Source organism: Pipistrellus kuhlii, unplaced genomic scaffold (assembly GCF_014108245.1).
Source record: "Pipistrellus kuhlii isolate mPipKuh1 unplaced genomic scaffold, mPipKuh1.p scaffold_m20_p_5, whole genome shotgun sequence".
Lineage (NCBI taxonomy): Eukaryota > Metazoa > Chordata > Mammalia > Chiroptera > Vespertilionidae > Pipistrellus > Pipistrellus kuhlii.
This window is the reverse complement of record NW_023425551.1, coordinates 65,658,445-65,684,985: the sequence shown is the minus strand read 5'-3', so window position 1 is coordinate 65,684,985 and position 26,541 is coordinate 65,658,445. Positions and strand designations below refer to the sequence as shown.

Below are 26,541 nucleotides of genomic sequence, written 5' to 3'. Positions count from 1 at the left end.
TAGGACAAAAAAGTTCAGCCTCTCTCTGTATTTAAAAAAAAAATAATACTATGGTTGTAATATTTTCCTTAATAACTGCCTGTCATCCAATAAGGTTGATCCAGTGTGTGACATATAGTGGGCACTCAATTAATAACAAAATATGACCTAGCCTTAGAAATAACTTATAATTGCATGTTGAATACATTTACTTGTATACTATTGATTAACTTTTAAAGTTAATTTTGTTTATGTATAAGTTTTATCTAGTAATTTTAAGTATAAAGTTTGATGAGTTTAATAAACATACACTTCTATAACCATAATCACAACCAAGATATAGAATAACTCCATTACCCCAAAACAATATTTCCCCATTTCTCCCAGTTCTGGCTGCAGGTACCCACTGATCTAGGTTTTGACACTTTATATTAGCTTTCATTTTCTAGAATTTATATGTATATAATCACATGGCATGCACTCTTATGTCTGGCTTCTTTTGCTCAGCATAGTTTTTGAGTTTCATTCTGGTTGTTATACATATCAGTATGTTCCCTTTTATTGTTATTTTATTGTCTTGGTATGGTATATTTTGCTTATTCATTCATCTTTTAAAAATATTTTAAAATTGATTTTTAAAGAGAGAGGGAGAAAGGCATTGATGTGAGAAGGAAACATTTATCAGCTGCCTCCTGCATACCCCCTAATGGGGATTGAGCCAACAACCTGGGCATGTGCCCTGACTGGGAATTGAACTGGTACCCTTTTGGTACACAGGAGGATGCCCAACCAACTGAGACATACCAGTGAGGGCTACTCATTCATCTTTTAAAAACTATTTGGATTATTTCCAGTTTTTGAATATTATTCACAAAATTGCTATCAACATTTGTAGACAAGCCTTTGTATAAAGATGTTTTCATTTTGTGAGTGTGTAAATATGCAGGAATAGAATGACTAGATCATTAGGGTAGGCATATGCTTATAAGAAACTTCCCAATTGTTTTCTGAAAGTGGTTTTAACATTTTACATTCCCATTAGCAATGCATGAGTTCCAGTTGCTCTATATCTTCAGTAACACATGAAACTGTCAATCTTTTTTTAGTCATTCAAATGCATATGTAGTGGTGTCTCACTTTAAAATTCAGAGGGTCAAATCTCTGAATCCCCATTCTGACCCTGTCTTACTAGCTATCACTCTGGACTTAAAAATTTTTTTTAAAAAATTAACGACAATCATATTAAAATATTAATAAGAGAACAACATTAATTTAGCATTTATCATTCTCCTGACCTCAGATTGTAAGCTTCATGTGGGCAAGACCTAGCTGGTTCTTTGTATCTAGCACAATGCATGATCCGGTGTGCACATTTACTAGTTATCTGTTGCTATGTAATAAAGTACCTCACGTCTTAGCAGCTTAAAATAATAAACATTCATTGTTTCCCACAATTTCTAAGTGCTAGGAATCCAGGAACAGCCTAGTTTAGTAATCCTGGGTCAGGGTATATCATGAGGTTGCAGTTAAGCCGTTGGCTGGTGCTACAGTCATTTGAAGGCTTGGCTAGGGCTGAAGGATTGACATCTATTTGCAAGAGGTCTCAGTTCCTGATGGCTGTTGTCAGCAGTCCTCAATTCCTTGCCATGCGAACCTCTCCAATGGGCTGCTCAAAACAGGTTTCCCCGAAGTGAGTGATCTAAGAGACACAAAGATAGGAGTTGATTACACAGACCAATCAGGAGATGGGAATGGTAGGGGTGCACCCAAAAGGTTGGCTAACACAGTGCATAGTGAATATTTATTGATTGAACTAATGTGGCCTGACACTCTGCCAAGCATTTTACTAACATCATCTCATTCAATCCTGATAACAATTCATGGACCATTGTCTTCATTTGAGATTGATGAAACTCAGGCTCATAAAGTTAAGCAACATTTCTACAAAGCTATTAGGTGGCAGAGCTGAAGTTCAAAGCCAGACCTCTCTAGCCCCAAAGGCTGTGAAAAATGATTCACACTGAAAATGAATGAATTGCACTACTCCAAAAAAAATAGATTTAGGTCTTTTAAATTTTATTTATATTGCATATGCAATTTATTTACATATGGGAAAGAAACTAGAAACTATATCAATAAGGAAACCTTAACATCCTGCAGGAGGATAAAAAATTGGTTCCCTATTCTCCAGCTGACAAAGTGTTTTTCATTTTTTTCTCTCTTACCAGACTAATGTTTCAAATTCTTTTTAAAAAAATATAATTTTATTGATTTCAGAGAGGAAGGGAGAGGGAGAGAGATAGAAAAATCAATGATGAGAGAGAATCATTGATTGGCTGCCTTCTGCACACCATCTACTGGGGATTGAGCCTGCAACCGGGGCATATGCCCTTGACCAGAATTCAACCTGGGACCCTTCAGTCTGCATTTGGATGCTCTATCCACTGAGCAAAACCAGCTAGGGCTGTTTCAAATTCTTGGCAGGTGCTTGGAAACAAGGGAAGTCAAGAATTTTGCCACTGACTTTCCATAGAGTCATCACAGGTTTGTTGTCATATAGTGTGTATATGGCACTGTGGTAGCTTCAGGGTTCTACAAAGCAAGTGAAACTGTTCCTGATGTCCGGGTAGGGAGAGGGGAGGGGAGGTCACGGTCTCTTTGGGATTAAGGTGATAACACAAGGAAGTGTAAGTTTCCTGGAGAGGCACACAGGGAATGCTTAGTGAGGTCTGAGTTTTTAAGAAGATCAGCCACATCTTTAAAAACACATTTGGCATTTATTAAAACAACTAGTGTGATCACCTCTGGAAGTTAGTAGAAGATTACGATGAGGGAGCCTGGCTTCCTCCTTCCCTCCGTCCCTTCCTCCCTTCCTTTTTAAAGCAGTTGGAAAATTTGCAAAGACAGTGGCTTGCTTACCATGGCAGACACAGACTCTCAGTGAGGAACCACAGCTTTCCACTAAAGGTGGCACAAAACTGGGCTTCTGGAATACAAGAACAAGGAAGAAAAGTAGCTAAGGTTCAAAGTCCAGATAGCCTTTCCAGAGAATGAGGACTCACACAAAGACAAACAGAAGAGAGTGGGGAGTGGGGAGGGCAAGGGCTTTAGGATTGTTTAGGTTTAAAGAGTTAAGGTGATACTGCTGGGGTAGGAATGCCTTCCTAGCAGAGTTGAAATGAAGAGCTCCCCTCCGGCTCACCCAGGGGAAACCGCCCGTTGCACAAGTGGAACTAAGAGGAGAGTTTGTGAAGCCACCTATGCCCTGCAAAAACTTGTTTCAGACCAGCCTTTACTTTGGCCACTGAGCATGCTCAACTTTCAGACTTCTGCAGAAGTGCAGATTCTGTGGCTTTAGATTTTATCTTCAGTAGCTGGAGGCGGGGGAGCGAGGGTGGCAGAGGCCACACGTGGAATCCGGTGTTTGAGTACACTCCAAGGGGAAAGTATGAGGACTAGGGGGCAGTTGGGAGGGGAGTCAGACATCTATCAACGTGATTGGCTCTGACCTGGTGGGCAAGCCTCTGGGAAGGAGACAGTGTGGTGATTCTCAGACACTGAGTGCGATACAAAGAGTTACAGGAGCAGAGGGGCAAAATTCAGGGTTCTGGCCCTTGTCCTTGGGTATGAATCCGGGTCAAAAGAACAGTCATTACCATCTGTGCTGTCCGGGGTTACCTGTTGCAAGAGATTGGGTGTCCATGCAGACAACAGGAGCCAGGAGGATGGTCACCAGGCAGTCCCCGCGCGACCTGTACCACCTCCCCTGCTAGTCCCTCTAACACCATCCAGACCGGTCGCTAGGGGCCAAACATCTGGCCAGGCAGAACTGGTTCAGAAACTCACCCTTGCCAGCTCACTTTGACATTTGGGCTCCTGATGGGGTGCACCCACACCTATGAGAATCTCGCGGACTCTTTTTCCCCCCACCCCCCTCCTAAGCCGCTGGTGGCCTGGGGATTTCCTTTTACTATGAATGAACAGTGACTGCCGAAGATGTGCTCCCCGGTTACACAGCCTGCAGGCGGTGCCCGCGGGCCAGAAGGCAAGGCAAGGGCCCTGGCTCCGCGCGGGACGCACTCGCTGGGGCTTCGGTGGACGGAGGGCGTACACGTGGCTGAGAAAGCAGCATCAGGGCGGCGGAGACCCCTCACTACGCTTCTGGGCGGTCCTGCCTGACCCCGGAAGAGAAAGTTGTTTTGGGGAAGGGGAGCGAGCTCTGGGAGAGGAGAGCGAGTTAAGTAAAACTAAAAAAAATCAAAGTTGTTCTGCTCCGCTCGGGCTGCCTCTCCCCGGCCTCATCTTTGCATTTAGTCTCCTGTGCAGCCTGGCTTCCTCAGGGGGCTCGATGCTCCCCAAGTCTGGGTCCAAGTAGGGAGGGTGAGGGGGAAATCGGACCTCGAGCGCCCGGTCCGCAGGTCCACGACCCTCCCCCGGGTCCGGTCGCGGGGAAAACCCGGCGCGGAGCATCCCCGGGACGGGAAACGCCCTGGGCGCGCGCCCACTGGCGCGCATGCTCCGTCGCGCGGAGGCGGCGAGTAGGAAGCTCTGCGCGGCAGCGGCTGCGGCGGCGGCGGCGGCGGCGAGACTGGAGGGTGGGAGGGGACGCACCGGCTGGCGGGCGGGGGCGCTGGGACGAGGCTGTGGCTCCCGCCCCGGGTTCCTGGGAGGGTTTCAGGCCGCGAAGGTCCGCGCGCGAGGAGCCAGCGAGCACGGGAGCCAACGAGCGCGGAGAGGGCGGCGGGCGGAGCGGAGCCGCCGGGCGGAGCGGGCTCAGAGCCCGGGGGTGTCCGCGGCTCGGGACCCGGCGGCGGCGGGGCGGCGATGTTCCACTGCATCCCCCTGTGGCGGTGCAACCGTCATGTGGAGACCATCGACAAGCGCCACTGCTCGCTCGTCTACGTCCCCGAGGAGATCTACCGCTACGCCCGCAGCCTGGAGGAGCTCTTGCTGGACGCCAACCAGCTCCGCGAGCTGCCCGAGGTGAGTGTCCGGCCTCACCTGAGCGCCGCCCGGGGAGCGCGGCCGAGCGGGGCCGGCCCGCCTCGCCGCCCCCTGCCTCCTCTCGCCCCTCCGCTGTCCCCTCGTCCCCTTCCCCACCTCCGGAGCCGGCCGGCCGTCCGGCGCGTCCCTCAGGCACTACCTCTGCCTGCATTCACCTGCTTCTTGCTCCGTGTACCCCCTTCCTCCCTCCGCCAGCCCCCACAAAAGTTTCCTTCCTTCCATTTTATACAGAGCGACTTGATGTCTTCCTAGTCTCTAAAGCCGGGTGCGGCTTGGGGAAACATTCGGATGAGTTTAGATCCGCGTCTGGGTGCTAACGAACACCTGGCACCTTCGCCTGGGCAGGTGAGGAGCCGCCAGGTGGCTCGGGCTGTTTCCCGCTGGAAGCACCGAGCGCGGCATCCCGCTCTCCGCCCTCCGGGCCAGGACCCTCCTCGCCCCGCATCTCCCGGCCCAGGGCTGGTCCTGGAGAAGGTGGGCAGCGCCCTGGTGAGCCTCTTCATCTGGGCATCTGGCGAGGAATGTGCTCGGGCCTTATCGCCATGTATCGTGCTTGGGAGAGCTGTAGCTTGGCCGGCCTGCCTGAAGCCCCAGGAGCGGCCCCGAGGTCTAGGGGTTGGGGGTAAGGGGCCGCGGGAGAGCTGGCTGCGCCAGGGGTTGCGGTGGGCAGGTTGCCCAGGTGCTCGCCTCTTGGACCTGCCTGCGTGGACCTGTTGTGTGGAAGCAGCCGCACTCAGCCAGCCAGCCCTCAGCCTCCTGACTTCTGCCCTAGCCGCGATGCCTTACCGCTTCAGAGTTGCTTGTTACATAAATCTATCAAGTATGCTTGAACTTGTCAGGGGACACATGCTGATTGCGCTTTAATGGAGGAGGATCGGGACTGCAAACTTTTCCACCTTCGAGCTTGCCCCGGGAACTTAGCCTGAGTGACCCTTCAGGAGGAAGGTATCCCAAATCCAGGGGTGTGCAATGCAGGAAGTCAGAGTGCAATAATTCAAAGGTGTGCAGGAAGTAGGGAGGCTCCGGGAGGCCGGAGAGCACCCGAAGGCCTGCCTGAGCCTTGGAACGCTGCTAACTTACTCGTCCTTTAGTGAACACAGAGCCAAGACCTTGTCACAGACACTCCTCGCTAGTCAGACCTTCTGGCTTGTTAGAATGACCCGATATGGTCTCCAGCGCTGACAGCATGTTTTAAAAAGCAGAACTGTGTGTCTCTCCCCCCCCCCCCCTCAATATTTCAAGTCTTGTTATTCTTCTTGGATTAATTAATTTTCCTTGGTTGGCGTAGAATTGATTGGAAGCTTTGCGCCCTGTAATCACGGGGATTATCCTGGCTAGGATCTTTGCAAAGCGCCCCCCCCCCCCCCCCCCCAGCTTTATTTAGCTTAGAAGCCCAAGAGCCATCCAGTTCCCTCAGGCATTTATTCTTTTGCAGGCTCTTTCAAACACAGGCTTTAGCTATTGTCTGGCCTTTAACTTTCTTAAATTTGACTTGAAAGTCATTAGCTCACTTACTGCCTTATGTTGTAGTAAGTGTTAAGTGTTGCCATGGCCAGAAATATAGAATATGTAATTTAATACTCTTCACGGGCTTCAGAATGAAGTTATTAAAGATTGAGTGAAAAGCTGTTCAGCTAGAAATGTTCCAGTGCTTTGTGGTGTTTTTGTTTGTTTGTTCATTTTCTTTTGCAAAACTGGGAAATTTCCTTGGACTAGATTGGCTTTTCATTCTCTTTTGAAAGGTTGTGGGTTTTCCTGCACTGTTGGGGATTTCAGCTTGGTATGGGAATTATGGGTTTTGGAAATGTCAGGTATTTCTACTGATCCTAAGTGGAAACTTCTGAGAAACTCGAAATACAGTCTGATAGAACTCTGTAAAAACAGTGTATAAACATGCTTTTCAAAGGCTAAAGGTGGCCTTGCTTATGGGTAATCCTCTCTCTCACAGCCCTTAAACCAGAATCTATTTCTCCTTGACTATTGTACATCTGGGGGCCTGGGGTGTACAAGCCAGATACTTTCATTCGGAGTTCAAGTCTTCCCTTGGGCCATGTGATCTTTCACCTCCGAGACCTGGATGACTCATTAGCAGGGCTCACTGCTGTCCCTGCCCCCTACCCAACCTCTGTCTCCTTACCTGCCACATCACCAGTGGGCCTCTCTTTCTGACAGACCTCCAAGGTCCTTGTGGTGGTAGCCACACTGGCTGCATGCTCTGTCTGTAATTTATTTGAAAGCACAAAGGGGAATCCTGCACCCCCTACCTCAACAGCAGAGATATACACACACACACACACACACACACACTCACACACTCCCCCCCCCCCCCCCCCCCGACTTCAGGTTAAGGAAAAGCATCTCATCTCCACTGAAAGGCCTGCCACCCCTGGTTTGCTCCTCCAACCCCCTCATTTTACAAATTGAGACTCAGAATTGAAGTGACTCTTTCAGGTTTATCTAGCTGTTTAGATACAGAGTCGCTGGTCATCCTCCTGTACATGTGTCCACCAACTATATCAGCCTCGCCGGAATCTGGCCTCACACCCATCAGACTTTCATTTATTTAGCCCCTCCTGCTTTACGCATGTCACCAAACCTGGGCCTCCGTCAAATATTTATTGACCTTTCGTTATCTGCTAGTGGCCCAGAACACAGAGATGAATGGAGATATGGTTCCTACAAACTGTTCACAGCTTTGTGGGGAGGCCGATGTGGTCACTGTGGGGTGGAGCAGGCACCACAGTTATCAAACTTGATGGTTACTGATCTGATGGAACCTCCTCTGCTGAACCTGCATTAGCCATCCTCAGCAGTGGTGCCACCTTGGGATTAGAAGACTCTTCTGTAGGGAAGGTTGAGATCGCTCATCTTTGGCTTGGCCCTGGTTGGAAGATGGTCTCACCTTTCCCATCCATTTGCTTCTCGCCACCTCCCCCAGCTTGATCCATTTGGGATGTGTATTAACAGAGATAGACTTGCACCTCCTGGAGGTGTCCACGTGTTTTTGCTCACCCTTGTGAGCACAGAGCCCAGCACCCAGGAGGTACTGCTTACTAAACAGCTGTTCGTCTGCTGAACGAATGTGGCTGAGACTGATACAGATTTTCCTCCTCTTCTTGTTGCTCTCCCCTTAAACATATCACCACTCCAGCATCTGTGCTTTTCTGAATACTCAAGTTGGATGTGGCTTCAGAAGTTAAGATCGTGTGGTTGTGACATTGTTTTGTCTTCCTCCAGACCCCTCTGTACTTCCTTCTTGTGTATGACATCATCATTCCCCCCTCAGTGTGCAGTGATTCTCGAATACCTTCAAATATGTGTGTTTTACTGTCATCTCTCTAGCACCAGTACATGTACCTAGTCCAGTGGTTGGCAAACTCATTAGTCAACAGAGCCAAATATCAACAGTACAACGATTGAAATTTCTTTTGAGAGCCAAAAACCGACTTCTGCGCATGGGCCATGAAGTTTCAATCACACTGTACCTGCATGCCCGCACGTGGTATTTTGTGGGAGAGCCACACTCAAGGGCCAAAGAGCCGTATGTGGCTCGAGAGCCGCAGTTTGCCGACCACTGACCTAGTCTAATAGCGGAATTTTGAGTGAATGCTTTCAAACCTTTTTAATATAAAAACTGGTTTCATCTCGGCGCCTCCTTTTAGAGTTCAGCTGGAGTTCTTTCCATGGGTGCCAGATGACATTATTTCAAACACCCCCCCCTTCATATCTCCTTTCTCATATCCTGCTTTATTTTTTCCTCGCCCTCAGAATACGTGTCACAACCTAACTTGAGATTGCACATACTTGGTTAGTTTTTCTTTGTCTTCTCCTCAGTTAGAACATAAGCTCCATGAGGACAGGGACGTAAGTTCGTGGCTGGACATAGAATGGTATCTCTGGTACATAGTGTTTATTGCATGAATGAGTTCATATGTGTGGCCATGGGTAGGCTGCTCCTATTTCTTATCCATTGTAATTCCCCTTCTACAGTCTGATTTCTACAGTACACTAGCGTATTGAAATTAGTAATGACAAAATGTTAGTCAGAATTCAGTGATCTTGCCTTTCCAGTCTATGTTCTATATCTCTTCTGAGCTGGAGACATTTAAAAAATATGTTTTTATTGGTTTTTCAGAGAGAGAGAGAGAGAGAGAGAGAGAGAGAGAGAGATAGAGAGGAAGGGAGGAAGGGAGAGGGATAGAGAGACAGAAACATTGATGTGAGAGAAACATCATTTGGCTGCCTCCTGCATGCCCCCTACTGGGAATCGAGCCTGCAACTGGGGCATGTGCCCTGACTGGGAATTAAACCAGTGACTTCTTGGTTCGGGGGTCCACACTCAACCACTGAGCCCCACAGGAGACTTTTGATCTTATATTTTTGAAATACTTTTTATGAATGTGACTTGAACAGCTCCAGCTGTGATCTGTTAAGAGCATATCTATCCCCGCTTGGAATAGTCCCTTTGTCTTAAATCCACCGTACCTTGTCTCCTGACCTGGCTTCTTTCCCCACCGGTTTCCTTTTTAAAGGATGGGACTGCCATTCTTCCTGTCTCTACAAGTCCATGGACTTACTTTCTCTCCTTTCATCTCGCCACTAAGTCCTGTTATTTTTCTCTCAAAATGCCATCTTTTCTCTCTGGTTCCACCTGGTTGCTTTCCCCTGGATTCCTGCTGTCCGTTGCTGGTCCCCCCTGCCCGGGCTCTTAGGGCTAGTGGTGAGGAGCAGAGAGCAGGCTGCTGCCACCGTTCATGTGCAGCTCCACCACGTGGATGGTTTCCTCAAGCCTTGGTTTCCTCCCGTGTGAGAGCAGTGCCCACTTTATAGGTTCTTCTGGCGTTTAAGAGAGAATGCATGCCAAGCGCTCAGGGTTAGGTCTAAGATGTCTAAGATCTTTCTGGATTCTGTGGCAAGACACTTTTATTATAAGATGTTTTTTCTTTTTCTTTTAAAAAAAATATTTTATTGATTTTTTACAGAGAGAAAGGGAGAGGGATAGAAAGCTAGAAATATCGATGATGAGAGAAACATCAACCACAACCAATGTACATGCCCTAGACCGAACTCGAACCTGGGACCTTTCAGTTCGCAGACCGATGCTCTATCCACTGAGCCAAACCGGTTTCGGCAAGACATTTTTTTCTTAAACTGGAGGTTTAAAACATTTTTTTTTTCCTGGGAGTTTGTAAGTTACTTTTTAAAACAAGAATTAAATTTTAAATCGTCTTTTAAGTAATAATTTTAAAGATCATAGGTTCTGTAATATCTGTATCACTACAAATGAGTAGCACCCTAAGGTTTTAGTGCCTGTGTTTGATTGAGCATTCCTTTGATTGTCTGTAGCAAAGGGGGAAAGAGCAGATGTGGCCTTGCTGCAGAAATCACGTGTTTGGGTCGGTTGGTGGCTGGAAGTCACATGAGCAAAGGTTTCATAGCAGTCATTAGAGAAGAGTGATGGCTAGCTGAGGGGGCCTGGGGCCCACGGTGGTGCAGGCATGTGGAATTGCAAGGAACGTGCTCCGAGATGTTGTTGTATTTAATACCCTGTGAGCAGCCACGCGTGTCAGTAACATTGCATCACCGTCATCTGTCATGTTAAATTAATGTTGAGTCATCTTTTATTGATTTTTACCAGATTTTTAAATTGCTTCATCTTATAGTTTTATAAGAGCTGAGCACAGGGAGGACATATCTCTTTTTATATTTGGTTATACTTAAATAACATTGTAATAAAAATAATTTAAGGCAAAGCTTAGGTGGAAGGGAGCCCAAGAGAGTACTTTGTATTTATAGTGGCGATCTACACATTTCTCAAGTTAGGGGGACAGCTCTCATTTCTCAGGTATATTGTTATTACTTGTTATAAACCATTTAACACTTGTTTTCTGGCTCTTGTATGTGTTGGTACAACCCCCCTTTTTCTTCTCCTCCACTCCTGCCCCCTTCCATCTTTACAAGTAAAGAAACAGACCTAGAGAAGTTGTAAATTTAAGAGTCTCTTTAATTAAGAAACATTTAATGAGTATCTGCTACATATGAATAATAATTGTAATAGCCATCACTTGTTGAGATTTTACTGAGCTTCAAACATTGTATTAAATGCTCTACATAAATTATTTCCCTTAAACTGAATAACATCTCATGTTAGTCATTATAATTTCACTTTTGCAAGTGCAGAAACTGAGACTTATTTAATAAAATTATGCAAGAGGCTTGTTTAAGAAAATTGGTCAAGGATAGCATAGGATATATAGTCAATAATATTGTAATAACTATGTATGAAGCCAGTTGGGTACTGGAAATATCAGAGGGAACACTTTGTAAAGTATATGATTGTCTAACCACGATGATGTGCACCTGAAACTAATACAAAATAATATTGTATGTAAACTGTAAGTAAAAAAAAAAAAAATAAAAAAAAAAAAAAAAAAAAAAAAAGAAAGAAAAAGAAAAAGAAACTTGGTCCTGACCAGTTCTGGAGTGAACATTTGATTCCAGCTCCACATTCATGAGCTGGGAGCCCACCTGGGAACAAGGAGGCCTGCCATTGTGACTCCAGTGACAGCTCTGAGGTGTCTCACATTCTCCTGGGAGCTGAGGGAAGGCTTTAGACATGACATTCACACTAGACTGAAAAGAGGGAAAAAGCATGTCGTTGTTGCCGAAACCCATCCTTCCCAGGTGGCTAGAATGAGAGTGTCTTTATGTTTGGGATTTTGCTCAGGAGGTGAGCCCTGTTCTGTAGGCAGAGGTGGCCCATGATGGTGTGTAGGCAGAGGGGCAGTATAGTTGGATCTCTGTCTTAGAAATGTAGTTCTGGGGCACAGTAAGGTGTGGAGTCAGGGAGGCCTGTCAGGAGCCTGCTGCGGTGGTCCAGCCATCGGAAAGGAAAAGGCACCTGTGAGAGGGACAGAGGGGATGGTTTTGTCCAAGGTGTTAACACGGGGAGTTCTCTGGTCCAGGGCTCTTTCTGCTCTGCCACCTCCCATGCTGTGCTGACCATGCGAGGCACCTCATCAATCCTTGGGGGTCATTCACCACTTTTTTGTGGGCATGTTCTTCTTGATTATGGGATGTGTCTACATTCAGAGTGTGAATTGCTAGCTAAGGCCTGACAAGTTTTCTAAGTAAGGTGGGAGTTGCAGGGGGAGATGGACAGCCAGATGCGCTGTGGATGGGAAAGTTTATTTTTGATTTCCGATAATGTGTCATGAAGTTTATAAAAATGCAAGCCTCTGGGTTCTCTTTTTTATGAGTAACACGATTGTGTACTGTGTATGTAACTGTACCATAAACTTTAGTTTTATCAGCCTCTGCTGATGCTTTAAAAGACTAACACTTGGAGCATTTTTGTTGCAGGTGTCTTCAAACTACGGCCCGCGGGCCACATGGGGCCCGCATAGGAGTCTGATCCGGCCCTCCAGGTTTTTTGGGCAGTGAGCGCAGCCGAGGTGTTACAGTAGGAATTAGTAGTTCATATAGTCCGGCCCTCCAGCTCTCTGAGGGACCGTGATCTGGCCCCCACTTAAAAAAGTTTGAGGATCCCTGAAGAGCATTTGTCAGCAAACTCATTAGTCAACAGAGCCAAATATCAACAGTACAACGATTAAAATTTCTTTTGAGAGCCAAATTTTTTAAACTTAAACTTCTAACGCCACTTCTTCAAAATAGACTCGCCCAGGCCGTGGTATTTTGTGGAAGAGCCACACTCAAGGGGCCAAAGAGCTGCATGTGGCTTGCGAGTGCAGTTTGCCGACCATGGTTCTAGAGCACATGTGTCAAACACAAGGCCCGCGGGCCAAATCCGTCCCGCCAGGCCTTGCAATGTGGCCCGCACCGCGCTGTCATCACTGCACTCCGCTGCGTTTCCATCACAATGACAGTTTATGACTGTTCAGTAAACCATTCGGCCCGCGATTTAGGCTGGATTTTAGATTTTGGCCCCTTCTCTGATTGAGTTCGACACCCCTATTCTAGAGTAACTTGGAAGATGCTTGTTGCTGGCATGTCTTTTAAAATAAATAGCTCAGTAGTTTTACTTTGAGAAAAAGTGAAACTATTCACTTAATAAAACTTTTCTGGAGTTGACAGTCGAGTCATGCTGATAAACTAGCAAAATGAACCTGCCTCCTCAGATCCCCTCCCTTCTTCCTAGAGCTTCCAGTGCGAAGGGCAACTCAACCCCTCCCCACAACCTTCCAGCCCATTGTCCTCACTGCCGGAATTTTCAGTTTCTGTCCCATGATAAGTAGGTACTGTATTTGGGATATCCTTAAAAGGACCTTTTACTACAGACTTGAAAATTTACATGTAAAGTATAGCTGGTATTTACACCATAGGGTCAGAAATAGCAATGCAAACATTTCTTAGCCAGAACGACAAAATTCCCACCCATGATCTTGGCTGTGCCGTGGAATAGAAGCATTGGGCTCTTTTGGTGAGAATCTTGTATGCACTACAGGCTTCTCTCTGCTAAGGGAAAGTTTGCTTATATTTTAGGACTCTACCCGGAACTCAGCGCTAGAAATGCTTGTCCTTTACGTCATGTGATAGTTATGAGGGATGATGAGTAATGCATAGAAGAAACTTCTGGCTGTCCATTTACTTTCGCTTGGGTGTTATTTAGTGGACAGGAATGATAATTACTGTTGCATGTGGTATTTTAGAAATCTAATGGTGTGTGTGTGTGTGTGTGTGTGTGTGTGTAATATAAAATACTTTATCTCCTAGAAGGAAGATGTAGAATATTTAAAATATAATTTGTTATCATCATTTTGAAGGATTTTCTTATCTAGCCTGTCACGTCTAGATTACAGAGAAATGGACTCAATTGCAAGAAATTTGGCAGTTCTGTTTCCAAAAGGAATGGATTTGCCATTTGGTGGGTGGAAGGAGGTGTCACACCTGTTTCCTGGGCTCTGTCCCCCCTACCACTCTTGTCACCTTTCTTTCCACAGTTCACACCCACTCCTGGGGAAAAGGTCATCAGGAGGCTGCCAGCTAACTTGAGGTGGAAATTAGGAGCTCAAGCCCAGCGAACAGTTGTGAAGGCCAGAGAGTAGTTTCTGAACGTCTGAGGGTGTGACCTGGCCTCTGGCTGCTTGACCTGATTTGGAAGGTTCTTGACTTGATTGAGGAGATGCTGATACCCCTGAGGCTCATGCTTGTTAGTGCAGCCGGCCTGTCTCTGGACCCTCTGGACTGTGACATCGTCACAATAGCCTTGTTTTTACTCTGCTGGATGCTTAAAAGAATTCAGAGAATTTTTAAAAGGTGACGTTTTCGCTGGTTGAGGAGAGTTTAGCGTCATGGAATTCCTAATGTATCCAATATGGGTCTGCTGTGGAGTGGGCTCTGGGGTGCATCAGGAAAGCAGGACTCTTTCACATGGGCTGGGAAGGGGAGGGCAGGCACTGCAGGCGGGCAGCTTTGAGGTGATACCATGTTGTGTTGTGGAGCAGGCACCCTCACTGTGGGTTGACTTGGTTCTATTTCTGGAGCAGAAGGGTAGGACTGTGCAGGATGTGGGGGGAATTAATTAACTTGGTGTGATGACAGCGTGGATCAGCTCCTCTCTCTGTCCCTTCTACTGAAGTGTCGGTTCAGGCCCGAGACTTTTGCTTAAAGAGAAAGCATGTACAATGGTTAGGAGATTGACCTCTCAGCTGTGACACCTTTGGCAAGTAGTAACTCAGCCTCACTGTGTCTCAGTTTGCTCATCTGTAAAAAGAAGGTAATAATAGTTCCCACCCAATAAAGATGTATGAAGATTAAATGGGTTAATATGTGTAAATGCTGGGAACAGTGTCTGTAATATAGAGAGTAACCATTAAAATCCCATCGTTGTTGTTAGCATTTTGACTCTTTTGTGGTAGAGGCCCAAGCTCCTTCATTCTTGTCTCCTTCAAACCTTTTCTCAGCACTTGATCAAATGTGCTGGTGTGACTTCCTGCTTCTGACACCTGCAGGATACAACCTGCCAGCATTTTTGTCCTCTATCCTTTCCACCTTATCTCCCATCTCTTTCCAACTTGAACCTTGTGTTTCTGCAACAATTAGCTGCCCTTAGTTACTGACATACCATTTCATGCTCCTGAGTCTTCATTTTCCTTCCTCTGTCTATTGTCAGCTACTCTTTCTACATTTCTCTGCCTGGCTCATTGTTCTTGATCCCATGGGACCCAGCTTAAGTGACATCATTCATCTGGAAAGTCTTCCCTCTCCTCCTCTCTGGTCTCTGGGGGACACTTGTGTCACTAGTCCTACCTCTTTGTAATTATCTCCCTCCCCCATCAAAGCGAGTTCCTTAAAGCTACGCAACTTTTCTTTGCATTCCTGCTGACTAACAGGGTGGTTGGCACAGAGCAGACATTTAGTATGTGTTTGAGCAGCGTTCTTGGGGAAGTTTTCAGCCCTGTTGGGGAGTGGATTTAGAAATGGCCTTGAGCCAGACCTATCAGTGAGAGCTTGAAGATGACTTCAGAAGAGCTGACTCGCTGCAGTCCTTGCTTGTGTGGGTGGCATCATGCTGGAGTGAAGTCCACCCCGAGTCCTTGTCCTTGTTCTGTCCAACACTAGCATTGTGACCTGGGGCAAATCGCAGAATCTCTTGAGTCTCAGTTTCCTTATCTGAGTGATGATGGGATATTGTCAGTGACATTCAAGGTCCCTTTGAATTCTGATCTCTTTGGATGCTGATATTATAGGTTTTTTATGACTCAGTGCCACAACACTAACCTTAGGAGACTGTCACTTGTGCACGTGCTTTGTGAGGTTGCTGGGTGAGGGTTAGTAGAACCACAAGTCTAGGCTTAATCATTATAATCAAGGATTAGATAATAGGGGAAACTGCTCCAAATAATTAACCTCCTGTGGTCAGTTGTTGATTCCTAGAGCCAATTAAGGGGAAAAGATCAGCAGATTTTCTTTGGTTAACACACACACACACACACACACACTCACACACACATACACACCCTTTGAACACTGAATTATTCCCCCTGTGTCTATTGCATTTTCCCAGTCTTCAGAAGTGAGGTTAAATGAGCACTTGGCTAGGACTTGTCTCCTTGTTAAATGAATTCAAATAAATCAGAGGTGATTGCTTGAAATTATCACTGGGCCGAGAGACTATATTTTGGGAAACTTGGTTTGGAGACCCAAGTTAAGAATCCCTGTGGGTTAATGGCAGACTAAGGTGGCTTCTCAAGAAGTACATTAGGATCAGTGTGTGTGTGTGTGTATGTATGTATATGTGTGTGTGTGTGTGTGTGTGGGTGAAATTTTCTTCTCCAGCTGAATCCTTGGCTTTCTGACTTGATGTTGGAGCCAGGCTTCCTGAATGGGGCCTGGGGATAGATCTTCCCCATTCCCTGTCCCTCACATTCCCATGTATATGCGTGCTGCCTGGGCTTTAGGAATAGTTCTGTCTAGCAAGGCAGATATTTTACCTTGTCCTTCTGGGGTTTGGTGGGGCTCACCTACAGGGCTTGGCCACACTGTGAGGAGTTTGGATTTTTTTTTTGTCAGTTGGAGTAAGGGAGAGTGGGTCAAAAGCCCATAAAGATCTCTGATTTATGCCTTACAAGCTCACTCTGCCTACTGGTTAGCAGTTAGTCTGTAGGGAGGAGGAGGAGAAGTGGGAGAGCTGGAGAGGAGGCTTTTTGTGGAAAGGTTTCATTCAGATCAGAGCTGACGGTGACTTAGACAAGGGTTGTAGCAGTGGGTAATGACATAGGGTGAAGACCTGCTGATGTATGGAGTGCAGTCTTTTGGTTTTAATAAGTGGGGAGATGGCAGAGCCATTGGCCAGGTTGGGGAAGACTGGGAAAGGGAAGGAACAATGTAGGAACTGGCAAGTACCTTAGTTGGGGCACGGTGAAAGTTTTTATGAACTTAGGAGAGGAAGCCTGGGCAATGATAATTACAGTACAGACAGCAAACATTTTTTGAGCAATATGCCTTGCACTGTTGTAAACATTCCCCATGATTAGCTCATTTAATCCTTACCACAACCATGGCTTCGTTTTACATAGAAAACTTTATTTTACCACTGAGGACACTGCTGGGACACCAAGATGAATCACTTTGCTAAGGTTACACAGCAGAGGTGGGTTCAAGAGCCATTTCTCTTAGCTATGAGGGCCTTCTTTCCTCAAGGTCAGACTTGGGGAGACCGTATTGTCTGCACCAAAAGCCACCTGATGGGCCAGGAGTTGTGTCTGTTCTGTGAAAGGGAACAGGGAGAGACCTATGACCCCTGGGTTATTTTTGCATTTTTTAAAGAAAAAGAGTAGTGAGCTGAAATATTGTATTAAGAAGTAGGTCACCAAATATTCTTGTGCTTATCCAAGCCTAGGCTTTTAAAGACGATTAGTGGTACCCATTCTTTGGTGTTTGTTTTTTTTTTTTTTTTTTTTTTTTTTTTTTTTTTTTTTTTTTTTTTTTTTTTACCTTTTGGAAGTAACTTATAGCTGTATCCTTGCACTGTTGAAAGCACATCTGTTTGGGGAAAGGAGAGAAGTCTTATTGAACATAACAAGCACTGCTTTTATCATAGCAGTACTCCCATTATAATTCTGCTCATAATTGTTTAGCTATTATACTGTTTGTCTCTGCTCTCAAAGCATGATATGAAGGAATTAGCTGACAAGGCAGCCATTAGTCTTGACTGAAAAGGCCAGTATTCTAAAGAGGTTCTAATGTATTGAATACTTTCTGAAACTATACATATGCCAATACCACTGCAAATGAATGCTAACAAGATTAAGTTATTGAAAATATGAATTTTACAGTGGATTTACTTCACCTAGTATCATGTTATGATTATCCCCATACCTGATTCTCAACAGAACTTCATTCTAAAATGGCAAGAGGAGCCCTGGCCAATGTGGCTCATTTGGTTGGAGCATCATCCCGTACACCAAGAGGTGGTGGGTTCGATTCCTGGTCAGGACACATATCCAGGTTGCGGGAAGCATCCTCTCTCTAAAATGAAATAAAATAAAATGACAAGGGGAAGGATGGGGAAAGTGTTAACACATGACTGCATTTTTGGTAACTAATGGTTCACTGAAGTAAAGCAGAGGCCAGGAGAAAGCTATTCAGCCCCTACTCTTCTACCTTTCCCACCCCATCATTCTTTAGTAATGTACTGTTTAAAAAGAAAATGTGTAAATATGTCATGTAAGGTACAAATATCAGAGGGTTATTGTGTGTGATGGGCAGTTTATGTGGTCTTTGAACATTTATATGTTCTAAAAAGTTTTATTTCAGTTTTCAGGTTTAGGTTCAAAGTAAGTTTGGTCCAAGAGCAATGTCCAGTAACTTCTGTGGTTCAGTGATGTTAGTTTCCCCTTAGGGAGAGAGGATTCAGCCTTGGATAAATAGGAGTGTACATATTTGGAATACTCTTGACTTCAAATAACAAACATTTCAACCTAAGCTGCCTTAAATGAAGGAGGTATTTAGCGACCTCCCCTATCAGGAGCCTGAAGGAAGGTGGTTTGGGTTAGCAGGTTGGCATGCTGGGCACTGCTGGGACTTCTGTGGGGCTTGCTGGGCCTCTCTCCTGCTGCTGCTCCTCACAGGGCGCATCCGAGGAAAAGGATGGAGTCCCAGGGCCAGCCCAGTCTTTTTTTCTTCTTCTTTTCTTTATAGTGATAGGCAGGTAGGCAAGGAGGGCATGGAATAGGAATAGAGAGGTTGGGAATGGGTGTGGGGTGCAGTGTCTGCTACAAGAAAAAAGGAAGAGAGGCAGGCAGTGTGAGTCTGCTGGGCTCTTGCAACACCTTCTCTCCCATCAGCCAGTAGTAGATAGTTGTGAAGTTTCTCTCTAGTTTAACCCTCTTGTCTTCTGCCAAAACCACAGGGACCATTTGCTCAGGAAAAGCCTATAGTAGGAATAATTTCTGTTTCCCAAGTTCCCCGCCCCCCCCCCTTTTTTTTTATTTAAAATAAGCTTCTACATACATGTACACATTTTCCCTAGATTTTGTTCTCACTGTGTGTGGGAGAGATTTTGTAAGAGAAGCAAATAGAATAATATAAACATTAATTTGCCGTATATACTTATTTTCTAAATTGTTAAATTCTGATGTACTTCCTAATGTACTTTTTAATAGTGAAACGTCTATGACTTAGTGGTCTCACATATTACAGACCTCCGGCCTTTGTCAGCGCTGTGGTCTCTGCTGGTAATGCTCTTCTCCAGGGCAGATGCCGCCTCCTCTGTGAAGCCCTCCCAGGTCTAGTTGCAGCCAAGTCTCCCTGCTCCTCCAGCCCTGTGCAGCTCACTTCTCTCCTGCTGTTTATTAGGGGGCGACTGAACTGTGCATCTGTTCCCTCAGTTTGTCATCAAGGATTTACTTATGTCTCTGTTCTAATAGATATTAGGGAGTTTGGGGTCTTACTCATAGAAAATGCTTTAAAAGTGCCTGTTGCATTAAGCCAATTTTTGTATAAAGTAGTTTAGATGCATCAACCCTCAAATATTTCTCATTGCGCCTTGGTGTAATGGGTTATTCTGGATGTCTGATGATGCCAGCAGTACAGCGTCAGTCTAGTTCAGTCTGAGCCTGGCGCCTCCTTCCCCGGGGTGGGTGGGGGGTACTGTGTGTGGCCACAGACATAGAGCTGGCTCCCCTAGGCATGTTACATTTGTTTGCTGTCCACCTGAGTTGGGGGGGGGGGTGCTGCTGGCTGAGTCAGCCTGCCTTGCTGGCAGAGGGTCAACAGTAGCTGGGAAAGATAACACACCATTAGTCATGTTGACAGAAGGAGGGCTCCTCTCCCTCTGGCCTCTCAGTAGAGGTGCTAATGAGGAGCAAAATGGCCAAAAGGCAGGAAGTGTTTCTGAAGCCCTGGGCCAGGGCTGCCCACACACTGGATGACCTGCGCTGCCCTGCCCTGCCCTTGGAAGAGAGGAATGAACTCTGAGGTGCCATTTTGAAAAAGCCAGTAGTAGCTCTTTATTGACTGTCTGCGTAGTCCAGATGGACCACGAGGCACTTAAACAGAATTTGTTTGGTCCTTACGTTAGCCTTATATTGGAGGGCTTTTTAAAGTCCTGTGTTAGATGAGAAAATTGAGGCCTCGCTCTTTACTAAGGTCACTGAGGTGGGAAATGACCTGGCTGGATGGGTCAGACTTCAAAAGCTGATGCTTTTTCATGCCATGTGGTAATCTGGCAGACCCACCCTGGTGGCTTTGAGATCTTCATGCAGCTAATGTGCATTGAAGGCCCACTGTGTTCTTAATGGGCATGTAAAGGTGAGTGACAGTCTCTGCCTCTAGGGGTCAGAGTTTAGTGATGGCACCAGACATGAGCAAATTGTGGTGAGGCCTGGGTTGTGGAGCTGGCTGCATGGTTTCCTGGAGGTAAAAGGGCAGAGGGCACAGCACAGCAAAGTGCTGTCGGAGGCCTGGGCTTTAAGGAGAGGGTGTCCAGGGACAGGCTGCCATGAATGCCAGGTAAAGGAGAGTAACCTTCATTTTGTAGGTGGAAGTGTGCCATCAACAGAGTGTGAGTCCAGGAGTATATTGTCAGGCTTGAATTTGGAGAGCTCAGCCTGGTGGCAGCTGTGGATGGATTGGAGAGGAACAAGATTGGAGATGGAGAATATTTTAGAAGCAACCAGGTCCAGGCTTAGGTGGCTGAGAGGATTGGAAATGGAGAGTGGTGGTTTCAGGGGTTAAGGATAACAGTTGAATTCTTAGTTCAAGTGACTGGGTGCCACCCTCAGAATTTGAGGAGCGAGAGAAGGGATGCATGCTGATAAATAAAGATCAAGCCTGGTGGCTTTAGGTTTTTCAATGGAAACTGAGGCAGGGCAGTCTACTGGGAAAGGAGGTGGAGGTCTAGGACAGAGAAAGGTGGGTTGTAGGCACTGGTTCCACCTACTGAATAGAGGAGAGCAGGGCAACAGGGTGTGAGTCATCTGAAGTTTCTGATAAACAAGTTTTTGGGGTGTTATTTAGGCAGAGAAAGAAGGGAGTTCCAGCAAGGGATGGATGGTCACAGAGAAAATAGTGGGAATAAGGCCATGGGAGAGGTCATGGGCAGCTCTGGAACATGGGAGTTGAACATGCATGAAAGGAAGCAGCTCTGGGTGAGGTCAGTATTCCTGGGTGTGACCCGGGAACGGATGGGGACACACTGTGGGTGGGAAGGTCATCAGTCTCAGGATGCCCTTTCGCTGCTAGGCTTGCTTGTTGGATGGATCAGCTCCATCAGTAGTCACACAGTCAGACACACCCATGGCAGGGGTAGGTGGGCAGTGTAGGATGAGGAGTCTCGCTATAGACAAAGCTGTGGGGCATCTTATTCAATGATTTGAAGAATTGGTTGTGGCTATATGAATTGAGTGTGTATCGATAGATTGGATTTGGTTGTGTGGGCTGCCCATTTGCACCCTCTGTTCTACAGATACTGCAACATTTCCTAAAACTGTGGCAGGAGGTGGAAACTGGAGCACAGGGTCTTGGTAACACCTTACCTTCCTGGTCATCACATTCATCTGGGAGGGTGGAGGTTTTAAAGATAAAGAGCTAACTAATTAGTTTTTCTGTGGGAGCTAATAGGAGATGATAGTAATCTGAAGACTGGCTCAAATGGGCTGCAGATTGTGATCAACATTTGCTAGCTCCTTCTAAGTCTCCTGCATCCTGACTTCTTTTCACTGTAGAGGGAGCCTCTCTTTGGTTCTCTTTTGTTCCTCCTCTTTCTTAATTTGTGCCTTTTCTTTTTGTTCATTTACAATATTTTCTTTAGGCTTTTCCCCCCCTCATCTCTTCTCTATGTATTTACTTCTCTTAAATGCATTTTCTTTTCTCACTTGAACATTAAAAATTTTTAATTACAGTTGATGTATACAATATTGTATTAGTTTCAGGTATATAAACCAGTGATTAGATATTCTGTATATTTATCCAAAGAAACCCAAAACACCAATTCAAAAAGGCATATGCATTCTTGTGTTTATTGAAGCGTTATGTAAAATAGCCAAGAGATGGTGACAACCCAAGTGTGCCCATCAGTAGACAAGTGGAAAAAGAAATGTGGCATAGATACAATGGAATGTTACTCGTCCATAAAAAAGAATGAAATTATTATCTGCAACAACATGGATGGATCTAGAGGGTATTGTGCTGAGTGAAATTAGACAAAGAAAGACAAATACCAAAGGATTTCACTTATATACAGACTCTAAAGAACAAAAGAAATGAACACATAAAACAGAAACAGACTCTTAGATACAAAGAACATTTTGATGGTTGCAAGAGGGAGGGGGTTTGGAGGCAGGTGACAAAGGTGAAGGGATTAAAAAGCACAAATTGGATACAAAATAGTCACAAGGGTGTAAAGTACAGCATATGGCATATGGTGAGTAATATTCTAATAACTAGAGGCCCGGTACATGAAATTTGTGTACGGAGGGGCGGGTGGTAATGTGTCCCTCAGTCCAACCTGCACCCTCTCCAATCTGGTCTCATTGCCCATTTAGGCCTGATCCCACCGGATATCCCTCTCACAATCCAGGACTGCTGGCTCCCATCTGCTCGCCTGCCTTCCTGCCTGATTGCTTCTGCCTGCCAGCCTGATCATCTAACCCACATGTGTCAAACACAAGGCTCGCGGGCCAAATCCGTCCCGCCAGGCCTTGCAATGTGGCCCGCACCGCGCTGTCATCACTGCACTCCGCTGCATTTCCATCACAATGACAGTTTATGACTGTTCAGTAAACCATTTGGCCCGCGATTTAGGCTGGATTTTAGATTTTGGCCCCTTCTCTGATTGAGTTCGACACCCCTAATCTAACCATTCCTCTACCAGCCTGATCAACTCCTAACTACTCCCCTGCTGGCCCAATTGCCCCTAACTGCCCTCCCTTGCCAGCCTGGCTGCCCCTAATTGCCCTCCCCAGCAGGCCTAGTACCCCCTAACTGCCCCATCCTTCAGGCCTGGACCCCCCAACTACCCTTCCCTTCAGGCTTGGCTGCCCCCAAGTGCCCTCCCCCGTAGGCTCAGTCACCCCCAACTGCCCTCCCCTGCAGGCTATCTTGTGGTGGTCATCTTGTTGGAGTGATGGTCAATTTGATATTACCCTTTTATTAGATAGGATTGCATTTTGCGAAGTGGGTACTAAATTTATTGGGGTGATTTATTGAGTTAATTTTTAGCTCGAGTTTTTTTGGTTAAAGTAATATGTTGGTCAAATTCTTTTTTGGTATTGATTCCATAAAATGTTATACTCTATTTTGTTTTAAATTCAGTGAATTGACTGCGTGACCTTTCATTACAGGTAGTGAAACTTAGGCGCTTGCACATCCAAAGACATGTTTTTATCCTTCAAAATATTCGCTGAGTGGGTTTTACTCAAATTTCAAAATACTATTTATCCTCAGGGTACTTACACTAAGGCTTTGGCCATCACATGTGTTTACAAATCTTTGTTCCTTTGAAAAGGTACATTGGATGTTGGGATGGGTCTGGGAAATGCCATCTCTCTGTGTATAAAGTTGATGGAGCACTGACACTTCTGCTCAGCAGTGTGTCTCTGAGGCAGCTCCAGACAGGCAGGTGCATGGAGGCTTGGACCACACGTCACTCATCCCTACATTTCCAGCCTGACTTTAAAGACTTTGCTTCCAGACACACTGTATTTGTTAAGTGGCTAACAGGCCCATTTAGAAAGACCTTTTATTTCTCAACATTTACCTAGCTTTTTGGAGATAAATATACAATTTCTGTTGGCCATTGAAAGACCAAAATAGATTCTGCGATCAGCTTGACTGTCTTTCTGGGCTTGTTGAGCTCTGGACACGTTAGGCTGCGGACCACTTGGGGAAGGTTCCCTAAATGATGCTTTAAAGAATGATGCACGTGGTTGAATGCCAGCATGATTGTTGAACAACACGTACACACATCATGCTCACAGCCAAACCTGTGTATGTGTATCTGTTGTCTGTTTAAAAGGCCAGGCTGCTTTTCTCTGGTTGGTCTCTGGTGGGTCACCACAGTGGTTTGAACTTGGTTCTTTACCAGATGTATCTGGGAGTTGTTTTAAAACAAGGATCCTGAAGTTCCTTCTCCAGAGGTCCTGATTTATTACCTGGGGGTGGTAGGTAGGACCAGGAATCTGTAGTTTTAGCAAGTGCCCCAGGTGAGTGATAGTGGTGGTCCATGGCTACACGATGAGAAACACTGGTGCAGAGGGCTTTGGGGTTGACCAGATTTCGGCTCATGTCCTAACTCTACACCCCACTGATTAAGTGATCTTTCATAGTTACTTAATATCTCTGATTCTAAGTTTTCTCATTTTTTAAGTCAGCGATTTTCAACGGGTGTGCCACACGACTTTTTCAAACATGTAGTACCTAACTATTTAGTCAGGGCCACTGACCTCTTTTCCCTTAGATTGTAAAATAAAATATGACAACAGCTAACACAACAGCTAATAGCTGTCAGGTGTGAATGCCCTATCTTGAACCATAAATATATAGGCCATATAATAGAACTGTATCTTATTGGTCATGTCACATGATAATGTTGCATCTGATTGGTTAATTCCTGGTACCAGAAGTCCTGATGTACAATATAGGCACCTGATTTTTTAAAAAGTCACTTTGGAGTAAAAAGGGTAGTTACTATTCTATATTTTTATAAATTAATCAAAATTATATCCTTTTTGTCAGATTGGCAAAATATCTACTTTTTGGTGTGCCTCAGAATTTTAGTCCTTAGTTTGTGTGTGGCATGAGATGAAAAAGGTTGAAAATGACTGCTTTAAATGGGAATAGTGATACTATCAAGGGATGGTGGTTATGAAGGTTGCTGTTAATATACATAAAGCACCCAGCACTGTTTGGCACATATCATTATGTTAATTGCCTGTGGTTGGAAAATAAGGGTCCCCAAGCTTACTCTGAATTTCTGGTGTATTTTTCAAGAGGGAGAATATAACTAACGCCTGAGGGTAAGGATCACATTTATACTTTTTCTATGCTCTAGAGCAGTGATTTTCAACTCTTCATGTCATAACACACATGATAAGCTAATCACTAAAATTCTGTGGCACACCAAAAATATATTTTTTTTGCCTATGTGACAAAAAAAAATAGATGGTGGTAAGTTTGATTCATTCACACTGGATGGCTATTGTTGTATGAATCAATATATTTTATTGATTTTTTTTACAGAGAGGAAGGGAGAAGGATAGCGAGTTAGAAACATCGATGAGAGAGAAACATTGATCAGCTGCCTCCTGCACACCCCCTACTGGGGATGTGCCTGCAGCCAAGGTATATGCTCTTGACTGGAATTGAACCTGGGACACTGAGCCACACCGGTTAGGACTCATTTTGTTTTTTTATTTGACAGTCTAAGGGAAAAGAGGTCAGTGCCCTGACTAAATAGTCAGGTATTTCATGTTTTAAAAATCCTTGCAGCACACCATTTGAAAATCACTGCTGTAGAGCATAGTTCTGTCTGGGCTGCGTGGATGACGGGAGCCCCTTGGTTCTATTTAATGCTGGTGTGTATGATGTAGTATGTAGTTTCAAGTCAGTCTACCACAGGTCCTACTGGGCCACAACTTGAGGCTTGCCTTTCTCTTGTTCTTTATTTTACTCTGCCTTAGGACTTCTTCCTCCAGGGTACTTGCATGAACACACACACACACACACACACAGCTGAGCTTGTTCTGAGGAGCTGTGTCTGAGGCCTAGCGCAGGTCTAGTTCTCTCAGGTCATTGAAATATGGTGACAGTTGTGTGTAGATCTGGGCTGCCAAGGCCAAGGGAGTCTCCAGACCACGAGTCAGCCTCTGCCCATTGTGCCTGTAGAGAAACTACTATAGTAAAGCATCCGTTTCACTGGACAAACATGGGTTAAGTTCTCCTTCCCCTCTGTCCACAGGCCCGTGAGAGGAGCCATCCCTGTGACACTTTGGTTTTGGCCAAGGTAATCTTGATCTTCTCGGAAGACAGGCAGGCTAGTTTTTATAAAATGCTTTGTTTTTGTTTTTAATGCTAGCACTGAAAAATAATGCCTTGGTTTTGGCCCTGGTGCTGTCAAAACAAAGCACTTCCTGTATCCAGGATATAAGCAGGTTTAACGAGTACTCAAGCATGTTGCTGCTTCTAGTTTTTATCTCTCCTCTTTAACTTTTGAAGTGAAATAACTCCGCATTCTTTTCTTGTAATCATTTAAAAATTTAATTGAAAGTTTCACGTTTATAAGGTGAACTCCTTTGGCAAATGCATAAAGCTGTGTCTAATGTCAAATGTAATTCTTGTTTCAGAAGCAGTTTTTCAATGAAAGAGGTGTAATTTTTAATATCTTCGATGCTTGGTTATTTATTAAATATTTTTTAGCATATAAATTATGGTGAGCATGGTACCAAAGGGCACTTTTTTTCTTTTTCTTTTCTTTTTTGGTATGTTTCCTTATTCTTGGCTTGGTAATTACATTCAAGATAATTTAGGCGTGGACTACAAAATGGACGTTGAGTCTATATTCTCTCTGTATTATACAGTAATAATTCTGTGTTCATT

The 26,541-nt window shown here is 45.2% G+C and overlaps 1 protein-coding gene across 5 annotated transcripts in view; it reads left to right on the top strand.

The window, feature by feature from the left end:
* Nucleotides 1-4,526: 4,526 nt before the first annotated feature.
* The window catches only part of LRRC1 (leucine rich repeat containing 1), a 127,074-nt gene continuing 105,059 nt past the window's right edge, over nt 4,527-26,541 (top strand). For 4 of the 5 annotated variants that reach the window (XM_036415412.2, XM_036415413.2, XM_036415416.2 and 1 more), the window contains exon 1: nt 4,648-4,962. In XM_036415412.2, coding sequence (XP_036271305.1) covers nt 4,804-4,962 — 159 coding nt within the window. In that variant the 5' untranslated portion in view covers nt 4,648-4,803. Of the gene's footprint in view, nt 4,963-26,541 lie in introns of all 5 variants that reach the window. The other variant, XM_036415411.1, reaches the window with a different exon arrangement.